The sequence below is a fragment of the Microtus oregoni genome, unplaced genomic scaffold, assembly GCF_018167655.1.
Source record: "Microtus oregoni isolate MIOR12 unplaced genomic scaffold, Mior012 000082F_ref0000272, whole genome shotgun sequence".
NCBI classification, from domain to species: Eukaryota; Metazoa; Chordata; class Mammalia; order Rodentia; family Cricetidae; genus Microtus; species Microtus oregoni.
Window position 1 is genome coordinate 3,831,131 of NW_024544542.1, and position 16,465 is coordinate 3,847,595.

The 16,465-nt window shown below is 37.1% G+C and overlaps 1 protein-coding gene across 4 annotated transcripts in view; it reads left to right on the forward strand.

Annotated features, from left to right (window-relative positions):
• The window catches only part of LOC121441873 (trafficking protein particle complex subunit 8), an 88,611-nt gene that overhangs the window by 32,603 nt on the left and 39,543 nt on the right, over positions 1–16,465 (forward strand). For 2 of the 4 annotated variants that reach the window (XM_041643205.1, XM_041643208.1), the window contains 9 exons: positions 1,995–2,084; positions 2,521–2,695; positions 4,549–4,702; positions 6,430–6,523; positions 8,224–8,477; positions 9,299–9,414; positions 10,955–11,105; positions 12,733–12,833; positions 15,700–15,805. In XM_041643205.1, coding sequence (XP_041499139.1) covers positions 1,995–2,084; positions 2,521–2,695; positions 4,549–4,702; positions 6,430–6,523; positions 8,224–8,477; positions 9,299–9,414; positions 10,955–11,105; positions 12,733–12,833; positions 15,700–15,805 — 1,241 coding nt within the window. The remainder of the gene's footprint in view (positions 1–1,994; positions 2,085–2,520; positions 2,696–4,548; positions 4,703–6,429; positions 6,524–8,223; positions 8,478–9,298; positions 9,415–10,954; positions 11,106–12,732; positions 12,834–15,699; positions 15,806–16,465) is intronic. The other 2 variants (XM_041643207.1, XM_041643209.1) reach the window with 1 other exon arrangement.

A 16,465-nucleotide genomic window follows, 5' to 3' on the forward strand; every position in this document is an offset into this window, starting at 1 on the left:
TTCTGTTCTGTTTACTCTGCCTACCTAATTTTATGTCCTATTAAAGGGCCAAGGCAGTCTCTTTATTTAACCAATGAAATTAACACAAAACAGAAGACTCTCCCCCATCACTTAATGACAATTTTTGGTATCTCTTTTCTTGCTATTGATAATAAATCAATGAATTTTATAGCTGGAGATTATTTTTTAACTGATTTGGAGGGAAGAATATGTTCTAGTTGATGAGAAAATTAGTTTCCTATTGTGACAAATACATATAGTTGTGTCATTCATTCTCCATTTTCATGAAGATTATAATATTGTTGGGAATTGTCCTCCTAACCATATTGCAAATGTGAACTGTTTTTTTTTTCTTTTCTTTTTTTTTAAATTCTAAGACAGAGTTTCTCTTTGTAGCTCTGGCTGTTCAGAAACTCTCTTGTGTTGACCAGGCTGGTCTCAGACTCAGAAATCTGCCTGCCTCTGCCTCTACCTCTGCCTCTGCTTCCTGAGTACTGGGATTAAAGGTGTGCACCACCACTGCCTGCTACACAGGAGGATTTCTTGTAGGACATTTGTTGTATTTTTTGTTTTGTTTTGTTTGTTTTTGAGACAGGTCTCCCTTTGTAAGTCTTGGTTGTCCTGGATTCTGGTAATCAAAGGCCAGGTAGGGTGACATAGTTAGAACATATCTCAAAACCAAACAAAACCAACCAACCAAACAAACAAACAAATAACAAAAAGCTTATTTGGCGCCAGATGAGATATGGTATTTGACCAGCACATTTTTTTTTTCCTTTTCTAGTCATTTATGCCCGGTCCTCCAGCTTCTACCTTGCAGGTGCTAGGATTATAGGCATATGCCATTATGCCTGTCTAACCAGCTCTATCTAGGGGCTAGGATTACAGGCATATGCCATTATGCCTGTCTAACCAGCTCTATCTAGGTGCTAGGATTACAGGCATATGCCATTATGCCTGTCTAACCAGCTCTATCTAGCATTCTTCTCTCTCTCTCTTTCATGCAACTGTCAGACTGGTGTCAGATTTGTAATTCTCCTGCCTCAGTCTCTTGAGTGCTGTGATTAGAGGCTTAAACTACCTTGACCAATTAAGTTTAGTATGTTCAAATTTTTTTAAAAGATGTAATGTGAATCGCTAAAGAGTTGACTTGATCATAAAATAATTATCCTTTGAAATTCTCTTTAGAAAGGCTTTGTTGGATCAGTGAGATGACTCAGTGAGTAAAGGTGCTTGTTGCTGAAAGTGTGACAACCTGAGTTCAGTCCCAGAACTTATGGTGTAAACAGAACCAAACTGAAAGTTGTCCTCTGACCTCCACATACATACAAACACATGCACACAGTAATAAAATATGTAAAATTTTAAAAGGCTTTGTTATAGTCATACTCAAGTCATCAAGCTATAGAATTTGTCAGTCACACCCATCTTGACAGTTTGAGCCAGGTGATTCTCTGTGTGTCTGGAGCTGTTTTGCTCTGTGCACTGTAAGATGTCTTTGGTTTTCTGACCTCTTTCCGTAAGCACCAGTAGTCATGTCTCCTTCTCTGTTGTGACAACCACAGCTACCTTCCCATACTGTCCAGTTTCTCCTGAGGGGTAAGATCATCTTGGTGGAGAGCAAATGATGTACAACAGGATCGCTTAGAGCAGGGTCTGCTTATGTCTGTGAGCTAACTGGTGTGGAACCTAGAACTTAGTTCTAGTCACTGTGAGCTGGGAGTGACACCTTCATTCTGTTGACCTGAGTACCATATATAAATGGATTTGCATGAATAGCTTAAAATATACATGCTGCATGTTATATATTTCTTTTTATGTGAATGACTTGATGTATTTATATAAAATGCTGCATCTGCAAATAAATTGTGCTGTTTGCTTTTATATATCTTAAAGAACAGGTAAAAGTACTTGTTTATTACTAGAAATTATTTTCTTTATTTTATAAACTGATTCTACTGAATTCTAACCATTTTGCATCTTGTTAATTTTAGCTACTACTCCATGGTTTGAGTCTTACAGAGAGACATTTCTGCAGTCCATGCCAGCATCAGATCATGAGTTTCTGAACCACTATTTAGCATGTATCCTTTAAGTCATCTGTAAGCCAGGAATTTGTTAATTGTAAAAACAAAGACAAAATACTTGATAAGTTATAGAGTATGGAGAAATTATTTTTTATTGGTAATGATACCACATTCAAAATTATTTTCTGATCTGGGTAGTTGAGATACATGTATGAATGTAGCGTGCATGGTGCATTGGTGTATGCTTATCTGAGTGTGCAAGTGTGTATGCTTGTATACATGGAAGCCAGAGGAAGAGTCTCCTTTTTAGATGCTCAGGCTGGCCTTGGACTCACAGTTCTAACTTGGAACTCTAGCCTCAACCCTCCTGAGTAGCTGGTATTACAGTCTGTGATATGAGGCCTGGCCAGATAATTTCTCCTAAAATTTATATTAATAAGGCACTGTTTATCAGTGAGCGATGTGATAATTTCCCTGACAGTATGATTACAAGGTATGTTGGTGGCGTCATCTGCTGAAGCTGAACCTATGGAGCAGTTTTCAAAGTTGTCACAAGAACAGCATCGAATTCAGCACAACAGTGATTATTCCTACCCTAAGTGGTTTATCCCAAATACACTTAAATATTATGTGCTTTTGCATGATGTAACTTCAGGAGATGAACAGAGGTAAGCATTGCTTTTTAAATTTTAATTATTTTATCTTTTAAGTTGAATCACTTTTTTTTGGTTTGTGTGTCTGTGTACATGTCTGCATACGCACATGTGTTATGGCATCCATGTGGAGGTCAGATGTCATCTTTTAAGGGGTTGGTTTTCTTCTTCCATCACAGGGACCTGGGCATTGAATTTAGGTTGTAGGTGGCAAGTGCTTTTTTTTTTTTTTAAGATTAATTTGTTATATATAGTCTTCTGCCTGCATGTATGCTTACATGCTAGAAGAGGGCACCAGATCTCATAATAGATGGTTGTGCAGCACCTATTGATTGCTGGGAATTGAACTCAGGACTCGGGAAGAACAACTAATACTCTTAACCTCTGAGGCATCTCTCCAGCCCTAGCAAGTTGCTGAATTATCTTGCTGGTCTTTAATGAAGTCTTGGAATATAAGCATAAAAATAATTTTATGTTTATGACTTTGGAGTTTACTTTGCCTTTTGTTTCGAGGCATGGATCAAATTAATCTTGTATGCTATGTTTGGTATCTCATTGCCATTTGGGACCTATAATTTACAACCTTGTTTTGAACATAAGTGATCACTGATTATAATTGGATAGGTGAGATTGAGCGTAAAGTCTAGTTCACCATTTTTTTCTTAAGTTGTCACATTTCATTTTCTCTACCAACAGTTCACATGTTTAGTAATTTTCTTTCTTTGTTTTCCTTCCTCCTTTCCTTTTTCTTTTCTTTTTTTAAAGTATATTTCATGTAGCTTAAGCTGGCCTCAAACTTGGTATGTAGCTAAAGATGACTGACATACATGTTTTTCAAAATTTAAATTTTTGTTTATTTTCTTATTTTTTTAGTCTGAGAAGTAGCTCAAGGCTCAGCTTCTTTAAGTTCTGTAAGCACGAAGGTTGGTCTGTATAGTGAGGGCTTCATCTGCTTTGCTATAGTTCTTTCCTTTTCTTCCCTGTCCTATAAACATTTCTTTGGTCTTAAAATTTTCATTTATTAATAAATGTTTTTAAAAGATACTCTCAAATTATACTTTCTGAGGATGAGTTTCCATAGTTGACAGAAAGTTGTTAACTGTATGTTTGAAGTGGCTCGGGAAATGGGCAGTCTCTGCTGTAGCTAATGTGGAAGGCTCCGAGATGGGCTGTGCTGTAAAGAAGCTAGTTTTGCTTTTTGTAGTTTCCCCAAATGAGTTTGGTCATTAGAATTACCCATACAACAGATACTACTGTTTTGATTAGAATCATGAGTTTTTGTTTAAATTTTTATAACCTCTAATTTTCTGTTTTGCCTTTTTGGAGGGCATTCTTGGATTATTTGAAATGTTTGTTCTTGGCTGGAGTGATGCTCATGGTTGAGAGCACTTGCCACTCTTGCAGATGACTCAGGTCCAGGTCCCTGCACCCGCGTGGCAGCTTGAGACTGCCTGTAGTTTGGCCTCAGGGGATCTGATACCCTCTTCTAGCCTACTTGAGCTCTTGCATGCAGGTACAGTGCACATCAAATCCATGCAGACTTACATACATTTTTTAAAAATCTAAATAAAATAAGCTCTGTTGTCAGTATTACCAGATGTCTCAGTAGATAAAGGTGCTTGATTCTAAGACTGATGACCTGAGTTCAATCCATAGAACCCATGTAGTAGAGAGAGAGCGCCAGCCTCTGCGAGTTGTCCTCTGATGTCCACATGTGCAATGCTGTATGTGTCATTTCCCTCCCTACAGAAAAAAGCATAAAAATAATATAAAGAGAAATAAATAAAAAATTAACAACTATTGTCTAAGGTCTACTAAATTCTGTCTGAAGTCTAAGGTTATTACCAAGTTTTTTCTCCTTTCTTTAGAGCTGAGTCAATTTATGAAGAAATGAAACAGAAATATGGAACTCAGGGTTGCTATTTACTTAAAATTAATTCTCGAGCACCGAATCGAGCATCAGATGAACAGATACCAGATCCTTGGAGTCAGTATCTCCAGAAAAATAGTATTCAACACCAGGTACATTTGAAAAACTGATCGAAACCACAAAAGTTGTATTTTTGTAGATTTTTCTTTTATTTTTTGGGGGTGGAAACAGAGTCTTAATATGTATAACTGACTGGCCTGGAACCTGTTGTATAGATCGGGCTGGCCTTAAAATTCCCAGAGACCTACCTAATCTCGGCCCATAGAGTGCTAAGATTAAAGGTATGAATCACTAGGATTGGCTTGCTTGCTTTCTCTCTCTCTTTCTTTCTTTTTTTGACGTATTGTACAGACAGGCTGTGAACTTGTTAAGTAGCCCAGCTGTCTGTCTTGATTTTAATCATCCTGCCTCAGTAAGTGCGCTTAAGTAGTGAGCCATTTCTCAAGCCCATTTTACTCATTTTGATATATGGAGTAATACTGACTTTCTTTCAGATTATGTTGTGGGGAAATCTTTAGATATAAAAGAACCCACACCACCTGACTGAATGTAAAACAGTTTTATTTTTTGTTTTTTTTTATGCTTTTTTTTTCTTTTTCAGGACCATGCTCAAAATAAAGGTAGTACTGAAAAGTTCAGTTCATAGTGGGCTGTCTAAGGTTCTGTAAGGAAATGCCAGTCTGATTCTTTAGTTTGAGAACTTTTAGTGGAAGACAGAGGTGTTGGAGAGAATATAATTCAGAATCTTAGGAAGCCAGAGTTTGAGAATCATTAAAGGTTACCACTTTTGTTTTCACTTTTTGAAAGCATGTCTCCTTAAGTAAGGAGCAACTTGAGGACCAACTGTGGTTGCTCTTTATATTGCTGTCCACATAGCCTGTTTAGGGGAGCCCTGTCAGTGATGAATTTAGACAATTCTTAATACTCGGAGTATAGCTATGCTCTGTTATATTATTCCAGGCTAGAATACCAACTTTCTGAAGTCGTCTGGAGGGAAGGTTCACAGAGTTTCCTACCTGGCTTTATCTATTGCTATCAAGTTCTGGCACTCAGAATAATAATAGCCTATTTTCATTGGTCTCATGAAGTAGTCTAGGGTTCGAGGATGGCCTGAGTATTCAGTGCCTTTCTAGAATGGAATACTGTGTTGGGTATTTTTCACAGCCCTTCAGAATATTCTGAATCCACTCTAGCATTTTTTTCTATGACCTGGCAGATTTTGAAGTTGTCCTTTTTTTTCTTGCCTTATTTTTTAGGATTCATGTACATATTTATATGTGTATATAAATATCTGTGTGCATGAATATTGAGATACATTTTGCTATTATTTTTTAGGATTCATGAACATATTTATGTGCCTATATAAATATCTGTGTGCATGAATATTGAGATACATTTGAGATACAGATTGCCGGGTGGTGGTGGTGCAGGCCTTTAATCCCAGCACTCGGGAGGCAGAGGCAGGCGGATCTCTGTGAGTTCAAGACCAGCCTGGTCTACAAAAGCTAGTTCCAGGACAGGCTCCAAAACAACAGAGAAACCCTGTCTCCAAAAAAACAAAACAAAAAAACAAAAAAAAGAGATACAGATCATTTGAATGCAGAAGAATTAGCATAAGGAATTAAGCTGCAACATTATGGATCATTATGACAATACGATATGCTGAAATTAGAAGGCCAGAAGAGTATTCCTTCAGCAAGTACATGAAGCCATATTCAGCAGAAGAGTCATAGGCAATAGTGTAATATTTAAACACGATTAATTATATTGCTAATGCTTTTGTATTTTATTGTATTTTATTTGTATTTTATTTTTCTAGGAATCATATGAAGATGGCCCTTGTACTATGACCTCCAATAAGAATTCTGATAGTAACTTGCTCTCATTGGATGGACTAGATAACGAAATCAAAGGTCTTGTTATATTGTCTCTAAGCTCCCTTTTGACTGAAACTGTTTTTCATTATTAAAGCATTCTAACCTTCACAGATAAAGGATGGGCACTTTCAGCACCAACCCCTTTCAGTACTGGTGATTGGGTTTAAGACTTTGCAGATGCTAGTTACATACTTTATCTCTGACATATCCCCAAACCCCTTTTCTTTGAAAAAAATTTAAAAGATTTATTTTAAATTATGTGTATGTGTGTTTATGTGTGGGGATGTTTCTGAATGCTGGTGCCAAAGGAGGTCTGAGATCCACTCAGAGTTGAGTTACATACAGGTGGTTGTGAGTTGCCTGATGTGGGTGCTGGGAAGTTAACTCAGGTCCTCTGCAGGAGAAGTAAATACTGCTAACTACTAAACCATCTCTAAGCTACCCCTCCTTTTTCAAATTTTATGACAAGGTTTTGACTAAGTTATTGACTATTCTTTAAATTGGGATTTTCTTGTCCTGTCTTCCAAAGTAGTGAGAAATTAAGGTATCTTTCTGTATAAGCTGTCCTTGAACTTAGAATTTTCTCTCTCTACCTGCTAGGTACTAGGAGATAGACATGTGCCAGCACACCTGGCTCAGAAGTTAATGTTTCTTCTTATTTTATGCAGTTCTTTGGATTCTGTTTTTTATACTTTACATTTGAATTTGTGTTATAAGAATAGTGGCTCATGAGGGCTAGAGAGATGATGGATCAGTGGTTATTGATCTTTCAGAGGACCCTGAGTTAGATCTCAGTACCCAAGCCAGACCACTCACAGCTGCCTATACCTCCAGCTCTCGGGGAACCTAACGCCCTCTGCTGGCCTCCATGAGCTTCATGTACACACAAATAAAAATTTAAAAAATGATCATGGCTGGTCAATCAGAATATTAATATCACATTAAAAAGGGAATAATGCTATTAGCTTTCTCTTTTAAAAAGCCAGGGAAATGTAATATATAGTATAATTTCACAAATTCATATGATTTTTAGAACTATATTCCTATATTTTAAATTGTAGTTTTGGTAATAATGGTTCTAAATTTTTTGTTTGTTTGTTTTATTGGTCTTACCGTTGGTTCAGGCTGGCCTGAAACTCACTGCCTGCCTCTGAACTTGAGATCCATTTCTCTCAAATTTCCAATTGCTGGGCTTATAGACATGTGCACCATGTGCAGCTGCTGTAATACAATGCAGCTCTTTAAAGCAGAACCCTCCCTGCTTTGGGAGCTATTGCTCTGTTTCTCAATAAAACCTTGCTTGCTCTCCAAAAATAAGGTAATTCACTGTAGTATTTTAAAACTGAGTTGCCTAGGTTCTTAAACTTAATATGCAGGCAACAGTTATTAACTCAAGCGCCTTAATTAAAATTTTTTTATTGCACACATTTACATATGTGGGCATGCATGTATGTTTCTGCATGTGGGCGCAACGTCGTGTGTGTGGAGTTCAGTACCTGTAGGAAGTCAGTTTGTCCTTTTCATGTGTGGGTTCTAGGAATCAAACCGTTGTCAAGCAGCCTTCTCTGAACTATCTCTCCAGTTCAAGTGTTTAATATAAAATGGGAAAATGTTAATGATGTTTCATCTCAGATACACACAGAGGGAAGTTTTGTCATTTTTTTACTTTAATAGTATGGTAGTTTTGTTACATTTTGTGTTGCGTTCTGAGAGTAAAAGAGAGATTTGTTTTTCAGTAGATGGTTTACCAAATAGCTTCAGAGTTCATCCACTTCAATTAGACCAATGCGGTGACCCTCCTAATACCGATGGCTCAGATCATACAAAGTCTGCTTCAGTGCGTGAAACCAAGAAAGCAAGTACTGGAGTGATTCGTGGTGCTTGTTTAACACTTACTGATCATGATAGAATTCGACAGTTTATACAAGAGTTTACATTCCGTGGCCTTTTGCCACATATAGAGAAAACAATTCGGCAGTTAAATGATCAGGTAAGACTTAAGTTTTTTTAGGTTATTAATCTTCAAATTAAGTCAATGAGTTTAAGACTTTATTAAAAGTTTTGTTTTGTGTTTAAAGTTTTGTTTTGATTTTTGTTTTACAATAAGCTGTAAAAGCTACCTGAAGTCATTGTCAGTGATGAAGTTCTTTTTAACACTAGAGAAGCCTTATTTGTTTTCAGTTGGAATTTTTTCAGTTTTTTGGACAAATTATTTTTTAAGACTTATCAGTTTTAATTTTATGTACATGAATGTCTTGCCTGCGTGTATGTATATGTACCATTTCATATTTGCTGACCACAGAGGACATAAGAGGGATTGGATATCCTGGAACTGGTATAACAGGTAGTCCTTAGCCACCATATAGTTGCAGGAAACTGAGCTTGTGTTCTATGCAAGAGCAGCAAAGTGCTCTTAACTACCAAGCCAGTTTTACAGCCTGTATATTAGACATTAAAAAACAAAACAACTGTTTTTAGTTTTATTTTATGGATATGAGTGCTTTGCCTGCACATAGTATATGCATCATGTATGTACCTGGTCCCTGAAGAGATCAGAGGTGGGGTGTTGGATTTCCCAGAACTGGAGTTACAGTTGGTTGTCAGCCACTGTGTTGGTGCTGAGAGCTGAAGTCGGGTCCTCTTCAAGAAAAACAATTGCTTATATCTGCTGAGCCATTTTTGCAAACTCTAGTCGGTTTTTCAATTAGTGTTATTAAAATAATTGTTTACTTACTAGTAAAACAATTTTTTGTTTGTAGAAAATACTTTAAGCCTTTATATTTGTCAACATGTTTAAATATTTTTTTCTAGCTAATATCAAGGAAAGGTTTGAGTCGATCTCTGTTTTCTGCCACTAAGAAATGGTTTAGTGGCAGTAAAGTTCCAGAAAAGAGCATTAATGAGCTGAAAAATACATCTGGGTTGTTGTGAGTAAGATATCACTATATTTCATTCTACTGCATTTAACTTTGTCTTATGTTTAACTACAAAACAGTGGTTGTCTCTTTAGTTTCTTAATATTCATATTGGTCAAAACTTAATGATATCTAAGAAAGACACTAATTAAATTCTAATTTAAAAAATAACTAATTGTACATTTTTAGAAAAATATTTATTTTTATATGCATTAGTGTTTTGCCTGTATGTGTGTCTGTGTGAGGGTATCAGGTTCCCTAGAACTGGAGGTACAGACAGTTGTAAACTGCCATGTGGGTGCTGGGAATTGAATCCAGTTCCCCTGGAAGAGCAATCAGTGCTTTTTAACTACTGAGCCATCTTTTCAGACCCTCTAATAGCACTTTTAAATCAAGTTATTTTTTTGAGATGAAGTCTGACTCTAAGCTCAGGATGACTAGGGACTTGTAATAATCCTATTTCAGTTTCCTAAGTACTGGAATTACAGGTGTGAACTACTACCATGGCTGATTTATTGGACATTGGAAAATAAACTCTTCAGCCGAAAATACTACAGGCTCCCCCCATTGCTTTTAGTTGCTCACCAGAACTAGGACCCCATTGCTGTGATTACAGAACAATGAGAAAGTAAACTGGAACTGACCAGAACAGTTTCTTCCTAGTGGTTGGTTAGCTTTCATAATGCTAGAAGGTGATATATATAGATTACTGGGGAAAAATTCTTCAGTGAACTTCCTCAACAGAGAACTCTGGACATCACCTTAACCACCTGGTAGGCTGCATATGCCCACTGGTCCAATAGTGGCGTGTATATTACGGTGGTAACCAATTATTTTTAGATTGGATTTGACCTGCACCAGGAATGAATTCGTGGCTGTTGTACTGTAATTCTGTCAACAAACCATGGCTAACGTGGTGATAAGCAAAAAGAAACCTTAAAATAACTCAGAATGTCATTTTATTTCGGATCTGTTCTCTATTTGTAAGAAGATGCACTTAGATTTGGTATTCAGTACTAGCTCTTTTTTTTTTTGTCTGAAGTGCTTTGGTATATATATATATACCAAAATATATATATATTTAAAGGCAATGTATTGCTGATTTGCCCCATTTGGCCTTTAGCTTGGAGCTTTTCTGCTTCAGGCTCCTATGTATGTGTCTGTGAACTACCATGCTGGGCTTCTCTGCCTACTGTTTTGAGACAAGGAATATATTTAGCAAGTTTTGTTTCTTATAAAATCTTGCTTTAATGGAAAGTGACACGAGTCTATTTTGATTTTTTTCTGAGTTGTATATAAAGAAGTCACCTGATATTATTTATTTCATAACTTGTCCCTGGGGCAAATACTTGTCTGCAGTTGAGAAGCTTCCAGGGCTATAAATTAAACATATTAATTAACATTTGGACTCCAAATAGTTTTGAGAATCATCCTTGAAGATAGGATTTTTGCAAAACAGATCAAATTCTTTCATGTTCTAGGTAGTTGAACAGTTTACTAGACATTTTCTGTGTGGCCATTCTTTATAATATATTATTTCCTTATGTTCTAGGTATCCACCAGAAGCTCCTGAGCTTCAAATAAGAAAAATGGCTGACTTGTGCTTTTTGGTGCAGCATTATGATTTGGCTTACAGTTGCTATCACACTGCAAAGAAGGATTTTCTTAATGATCAAGCGATGCTTTATGCAGCTGGAGCCTTGGTTGGTACTGTTTGTTTATTTTGTGGTGTTGTGTTGGGGACCAGCCTTGACACAAACACCTCTCACCAGGGTAGAGGCGTGGGGATTTAGAAAATAGTAAAGACTATGAAGACGCGAATGAAAGTAATAAAACGAGAAACATAGGATAGTATCAGGAGGGAACTCCATGAATACTGAAAATTTGCCTGTATTTAATTTCCAGCTGCTTAAAATACCCCTGACTCCAAAAAGTAGGAGTAAGATAAAAGACTGCATTAACACGATACAAGGAAATGAACAGACCATGAAAGTCACGGGCTACCTTCATAGTTAAACATTCTGTTGCTAGAACAAAACAAATCACCCTAGTCTCACTCATGCCCTAGACCAAAACATTCTGTAGGCCAACCACTTCCTGGGTGGAATTCAAAGTTATCTCCATAAAGGGAACTGGAACTTAGTTGGGTTCTTAGACTTTTGTTTGAGGTAGAAGCACAATAACCTTGAAGGAACTAGAGGAAAGTTCCAACTCTGACTTCCACAGTTGAGTATCAAGCCCGGGACCTTGCATGGCTTAGAGAGTGGTCTGTGACTTGCTGAACTATATTCCCAAGTCTTTGATGCATTTTAGAAAATGAAAGTTGTCAACATTTTGTGCATATGGACAAGTCTCTCCACAGTAGTGACTTCCCCGCTCCTTTCCTTCTTCCCCTTTGTACAGTTCTGGGACAGGTTTTACTTCCTCTTTCACCCTCCTGTTAGGAGCTCCTCTTCCTCTCAATCCCACCAGGAAGAAGTGTTTGGTATTCAGATTGTGTCCTCCAGCTGTGCTAAATTGTCCAACAAGCTCTCTAGGTCACTTTCCAAGTTACCAGGTCCTGGTTTTGTTTGTGCTTGATTACACAGCTGAATAGGCTTCAGGACAATTGTTCCAAATCTGTTCCTCTCAGGTTTATTGCTTCTACAATAGCTTTTATAAACTACAGGTATTTTCAGCTATTAATGTATAATGTTATAATAAATATACCTTATTTTCCAGCACTAAACTCGCTTCTCATATAGATGATACCTTTGCTTAAATGTAATAGGTTTGAAATGTAGATTAAAGTAGGAAAATTGTACAGCCACATAGTGAGTGCAGTTTTATGTATGCGTGTAACAACATACCAAATATATGTTGATGTTTTTATAAAATTATTGCTTAAAACAGTCTCACCTTCTAATGGCGTAGTCATTTTGGTTTATATAAGTACATTCTAATATCTTGGCAACAAAATTACTTCAGAACAAATTTTTCAGGATTCACCTTTGTTACAGATATGTCAAGATACACCTTTAAATTATACATAACTCTGTGGGGTTTTTTTGTTTTCTGTTTTTTAAACAGGGCTCTGTTTAGCCTGCCTAGCCTAGAACTTACTGTATAGACCAGGCTAGCCTCAAACTTAGAGAGATCAGCCTGCCTCTGCCTCCTAAGGGCTGAGATTAAAGATGTGGAACATCACATCCTGCAAAGACCAGAATTTTAAGTCAAAACAAATATTCATTTGTTTTGAGTCAGCATTAAACTGTGAAATTTATACATTTATGCTCTGAGATATTTTAAGTTTACTGAGTGTTAAATATGCGACTGTTTTTCCTCCCTTAGGAAATGGCAGCAGTGTCGGCCTTTCTTCAGCCAGGAGCTCCTAGGCCATACCCTGCCCATTACATGGACACAGCAATTCAGACCTACAGGGATATCTGCAAGTAGGTGACCATAGTATTTACATTTTGCCTATTTTTGGGACAGAGTTGGTATTTATAAGTAGTTCTTTGTTTTTCATGCTTTAGATTCTCAAGTTAATTTAGTCAGAGACAAGTTGAAGGAAAGTAGTGCTTATCACCTTCTGGTTTCAGCTTCTAGCTGCCTTGCATTTGTGGATGATAAGTTGATATATGTACCGTTGAGGCTCTGTGCTACATTGAGGGTAATTTTTATTGTGGGACATTTTTGATTTTACCTACTATTAAGGCAGAAATTAGCCATTTGAACTTTCCTTGTTAATTAGGCAAAAACATGAAGAGTCAAGTAATATAGACTTAGGGAAAAATGAGAAGTAGTGAGTACTATTAGAATTCTTAAAAGGCAACTGGACTGGCCAGAGTCCTCAGAAGGAAGTTCTTAGGTTATTTGGTAGGTAGGCTTTCATGCAGGGTGGCTAGGTTTTGTAGCCATGGGGATATTTCTAGAATTATGAGTTATAGGAGTAAGTTTTCTCTATAGTTTTGCTGATAAAGGTCAGTTTGTGTATATGGAAAGCATTGGAGGATAGATAGGTTGGAGATAAATTGATATTAGAAACCTTAACTGTCATTTATTCTTCATTAAATAGAATTAAGGTTTATGTAGTACTAAATGAAAATTATTACATATTTGAGTAAACATTCATCATTATAAAAGCAAATTTTTAGTACATTAATCAAACTTGCTTTGTTTTGTTTTTTGAGACAAGGTTTCTTTGTGTAGCTTTGGAGCTTGTCTTGGAACTTGCTCTATAGACCAGGCTGGCCTCAAACTCACAGAGATCCACCTGTCTCTGTCTCCTGAATGCTGGGATTCAAGGAGTGCACCACCACCGCCTGACCAGACTTTTTTTTTTTTTTTTAAATAATGTTAGATTGAACCCATAACTTTACCCACTGAGTTACATGCCTGATGTTTCTTTTGTAGAATAGATGCATTGGAAGACAGAGATAGAGAAATCACTTTGAGTCTCTATCATTCATGTAGAGGTAATAGTAATAGCAGAGCTTACTGTGGACCAGCATTCACAGGGCTGGCAAGATACCAGTGAGTAAAGATGGCTGCTGTCAAGCTTGACAACTTGAGTTGATCCCCTGGACCCACATAGTAGAGTAGAATTAACTCCTGAAACATGTCCTGACTTCCACATGAGTGCTGTAATGACAAGTGCACTTGTGCCCCACATGTGCGTCCACACAAATAAATATAAAAAAACACAAATAAAAATGTAGTAATTTCTTTAAAAATTTAGCAATTTATAGAATTTAAAAACTGAGCCTTATGTGAGTTGTGAACATTGGAAGCTTATCTTTTGTGTTCATTAAGGCAGACTTAACGTATTTAGGAATACCTACTTAAAAATGTAATTTGTGGAAAGTATGATAAATCAGCAAAGCATTTGTTTGTTTTGTGGGGTATGGGTCTTATGTATTCCAGGCTGGTTTGAACTTGCTATGTAGCTGAGGGTGATCTTAAATTTGTGATCCTCTGTCTCCACTTCTGGGGTGGCTAGGATCACATGTGTAAACTTTGGGACCTGCTCTTACTTTTTCATTTTAAAAGACAGGGTCTCACTATGTAGCCCAGCATAGCTTGGAACTCAGCATGCTGGTCTTCCCCTCACAGAGATCCACCTACCTCTGCCTTTCACATTCTGGGATTAAAGACATGTGATATCATGTCTAGACTACAATACGTTTTGAGAGTAATAGTGCTCTCACCCAACATTTTTATTTATGTTTTTCTCAGTGGGTATGGGCATGCTATGGCAAGGACAACTTGATGGGAGTCTGTTCTCTCCTCCACTTGTGAGCCACTGAAATCAAACTTAGGTCATTAGACTTTGTTGCAAGCAACTTTACCCACTGAGTTATCTCACTGCACCCCCTTTCTTGTGAACAAAAATTACTTTATTACAGTTGTTTTTTAAAAAACATTTCCTTTGCTACAATACAAAGGATACTGACAAACAAAATACTACATATAATTTGTTTTCACTGTCATGTTCTGAGAACTTGGCAATAGCTTTGCATGCATAATCTATACGATTGGTACAGATTATATATGAACTGTACGGTATGCAGGATCAGAAGAATACTGATACTACTGTACAATAGCCTTACCAGTTAGTGCTGTGGATCATTTCCACCAAAAGGAAAATGCACATCTGTAGTTACAGTTATCCTCTTTTTGGAGACAATATCTTATAATGTAGCACAGATAGTCTTGAATTCATCATCATTCTCCTGTCTCAGCCTCCTAAGTGCTAGGATTGTAGGTGTGCACTGCTGTGTTCAGGCTTGCATGTGTTCTTACTTTAGAATTGTGTGATGAGAAAGTGTTGGCTGGAGCTCTAGCATGTCATTTGCCAGGCCCCCTGTTTAACCCAGCACGTCTAAAGGGAATAGAGATCATGAGGACAGACTTTTTTTTTAAATCTTGACCATTTTATTAGAATTTGATAACAGTAACAGCAGGGAAGACAGACTACTGGAAGGAGACGAGGAAGAAATAGTTTTGAGTTACGGTCCAAGAGAGCAGGCAAATTCACTTGTGGAGATTGACAAGCAGCTGTGTGGGTGTGGGACTGGGTGGGCATAAGATGGGTTCTTAGAAAAAGTGAGAATGTAACATGCTAGGACTTTGACATGTATCCAAAGGGGCTAGAAAAAGGAGACGGGGACAGGCTTAGCTATGAAGCTCTGCAAGCAAGTCCGGGACAGACTTCTTGCTCAAAATCAGCTAGTGGACTCCTTGAATGCATGGTAACTTGGATGTGCTGAAGAATTACTGTGATGCTGATTATTCTCCTTGTCTGTTTTTGTTTAGGAATATGGTGTTGGCTGAAAGATGTGTGTTGCTTAGTGCCGAAATTTTAAAAAGTCAAAGCAAATACTCAGAGGCTGCAGCCCTTCTAATACGGTTGACAAGCGAGGTACTGGACTTGTAGTCTTTGACTTTCTTAGTGTGTAAAGAGGTAAAATTCCTAGCAATTGCCCTGCCTCAGCCTTCTGAGTACTGGGATTCCAGTTATGAATACCATACTCAGCTAGTCTATCTTTTATAATTTGAACTTATTTATTGAAAGTTATGTTTTTAAATTTACTTTATGTTTATGAATATTTTGTATACATGTATGTATGTTCTTCATATGTGTGCCTGGTGCTCGCAGAATCAGAAGAATGTGTCAGATCCCCTGGAACTGGAGTTAACTAATGGTTATGAGTCTCTATGTGGGTACTGGAAACTGAACATTGGTTCTTTGCAAGAGCAACCAGTGCTCTTAATTACTGAATCATTTTGTAGCCCTAATTGAATTAATTTTGTTTCTGTAGTCTGTCTACCTTTCATTATTAACTAACCACAGCCATGCATGTGACATCTTGTTTGATGCTGTGTACCATCTTGTTCTGTGCTGTGTACCACTAAGACATGCATATGATTCAATCTTACATAAAACTGGTACTAACAAAATCACTACGTAATGTTTAATCTGTTTTTACTGATATGACCATTTAAAGAAAACCATTAAGCTTTAAAAATACATCCAAAGTAGATAAATCTAAAAGATGACTGGCCATACTAACCCACTCTT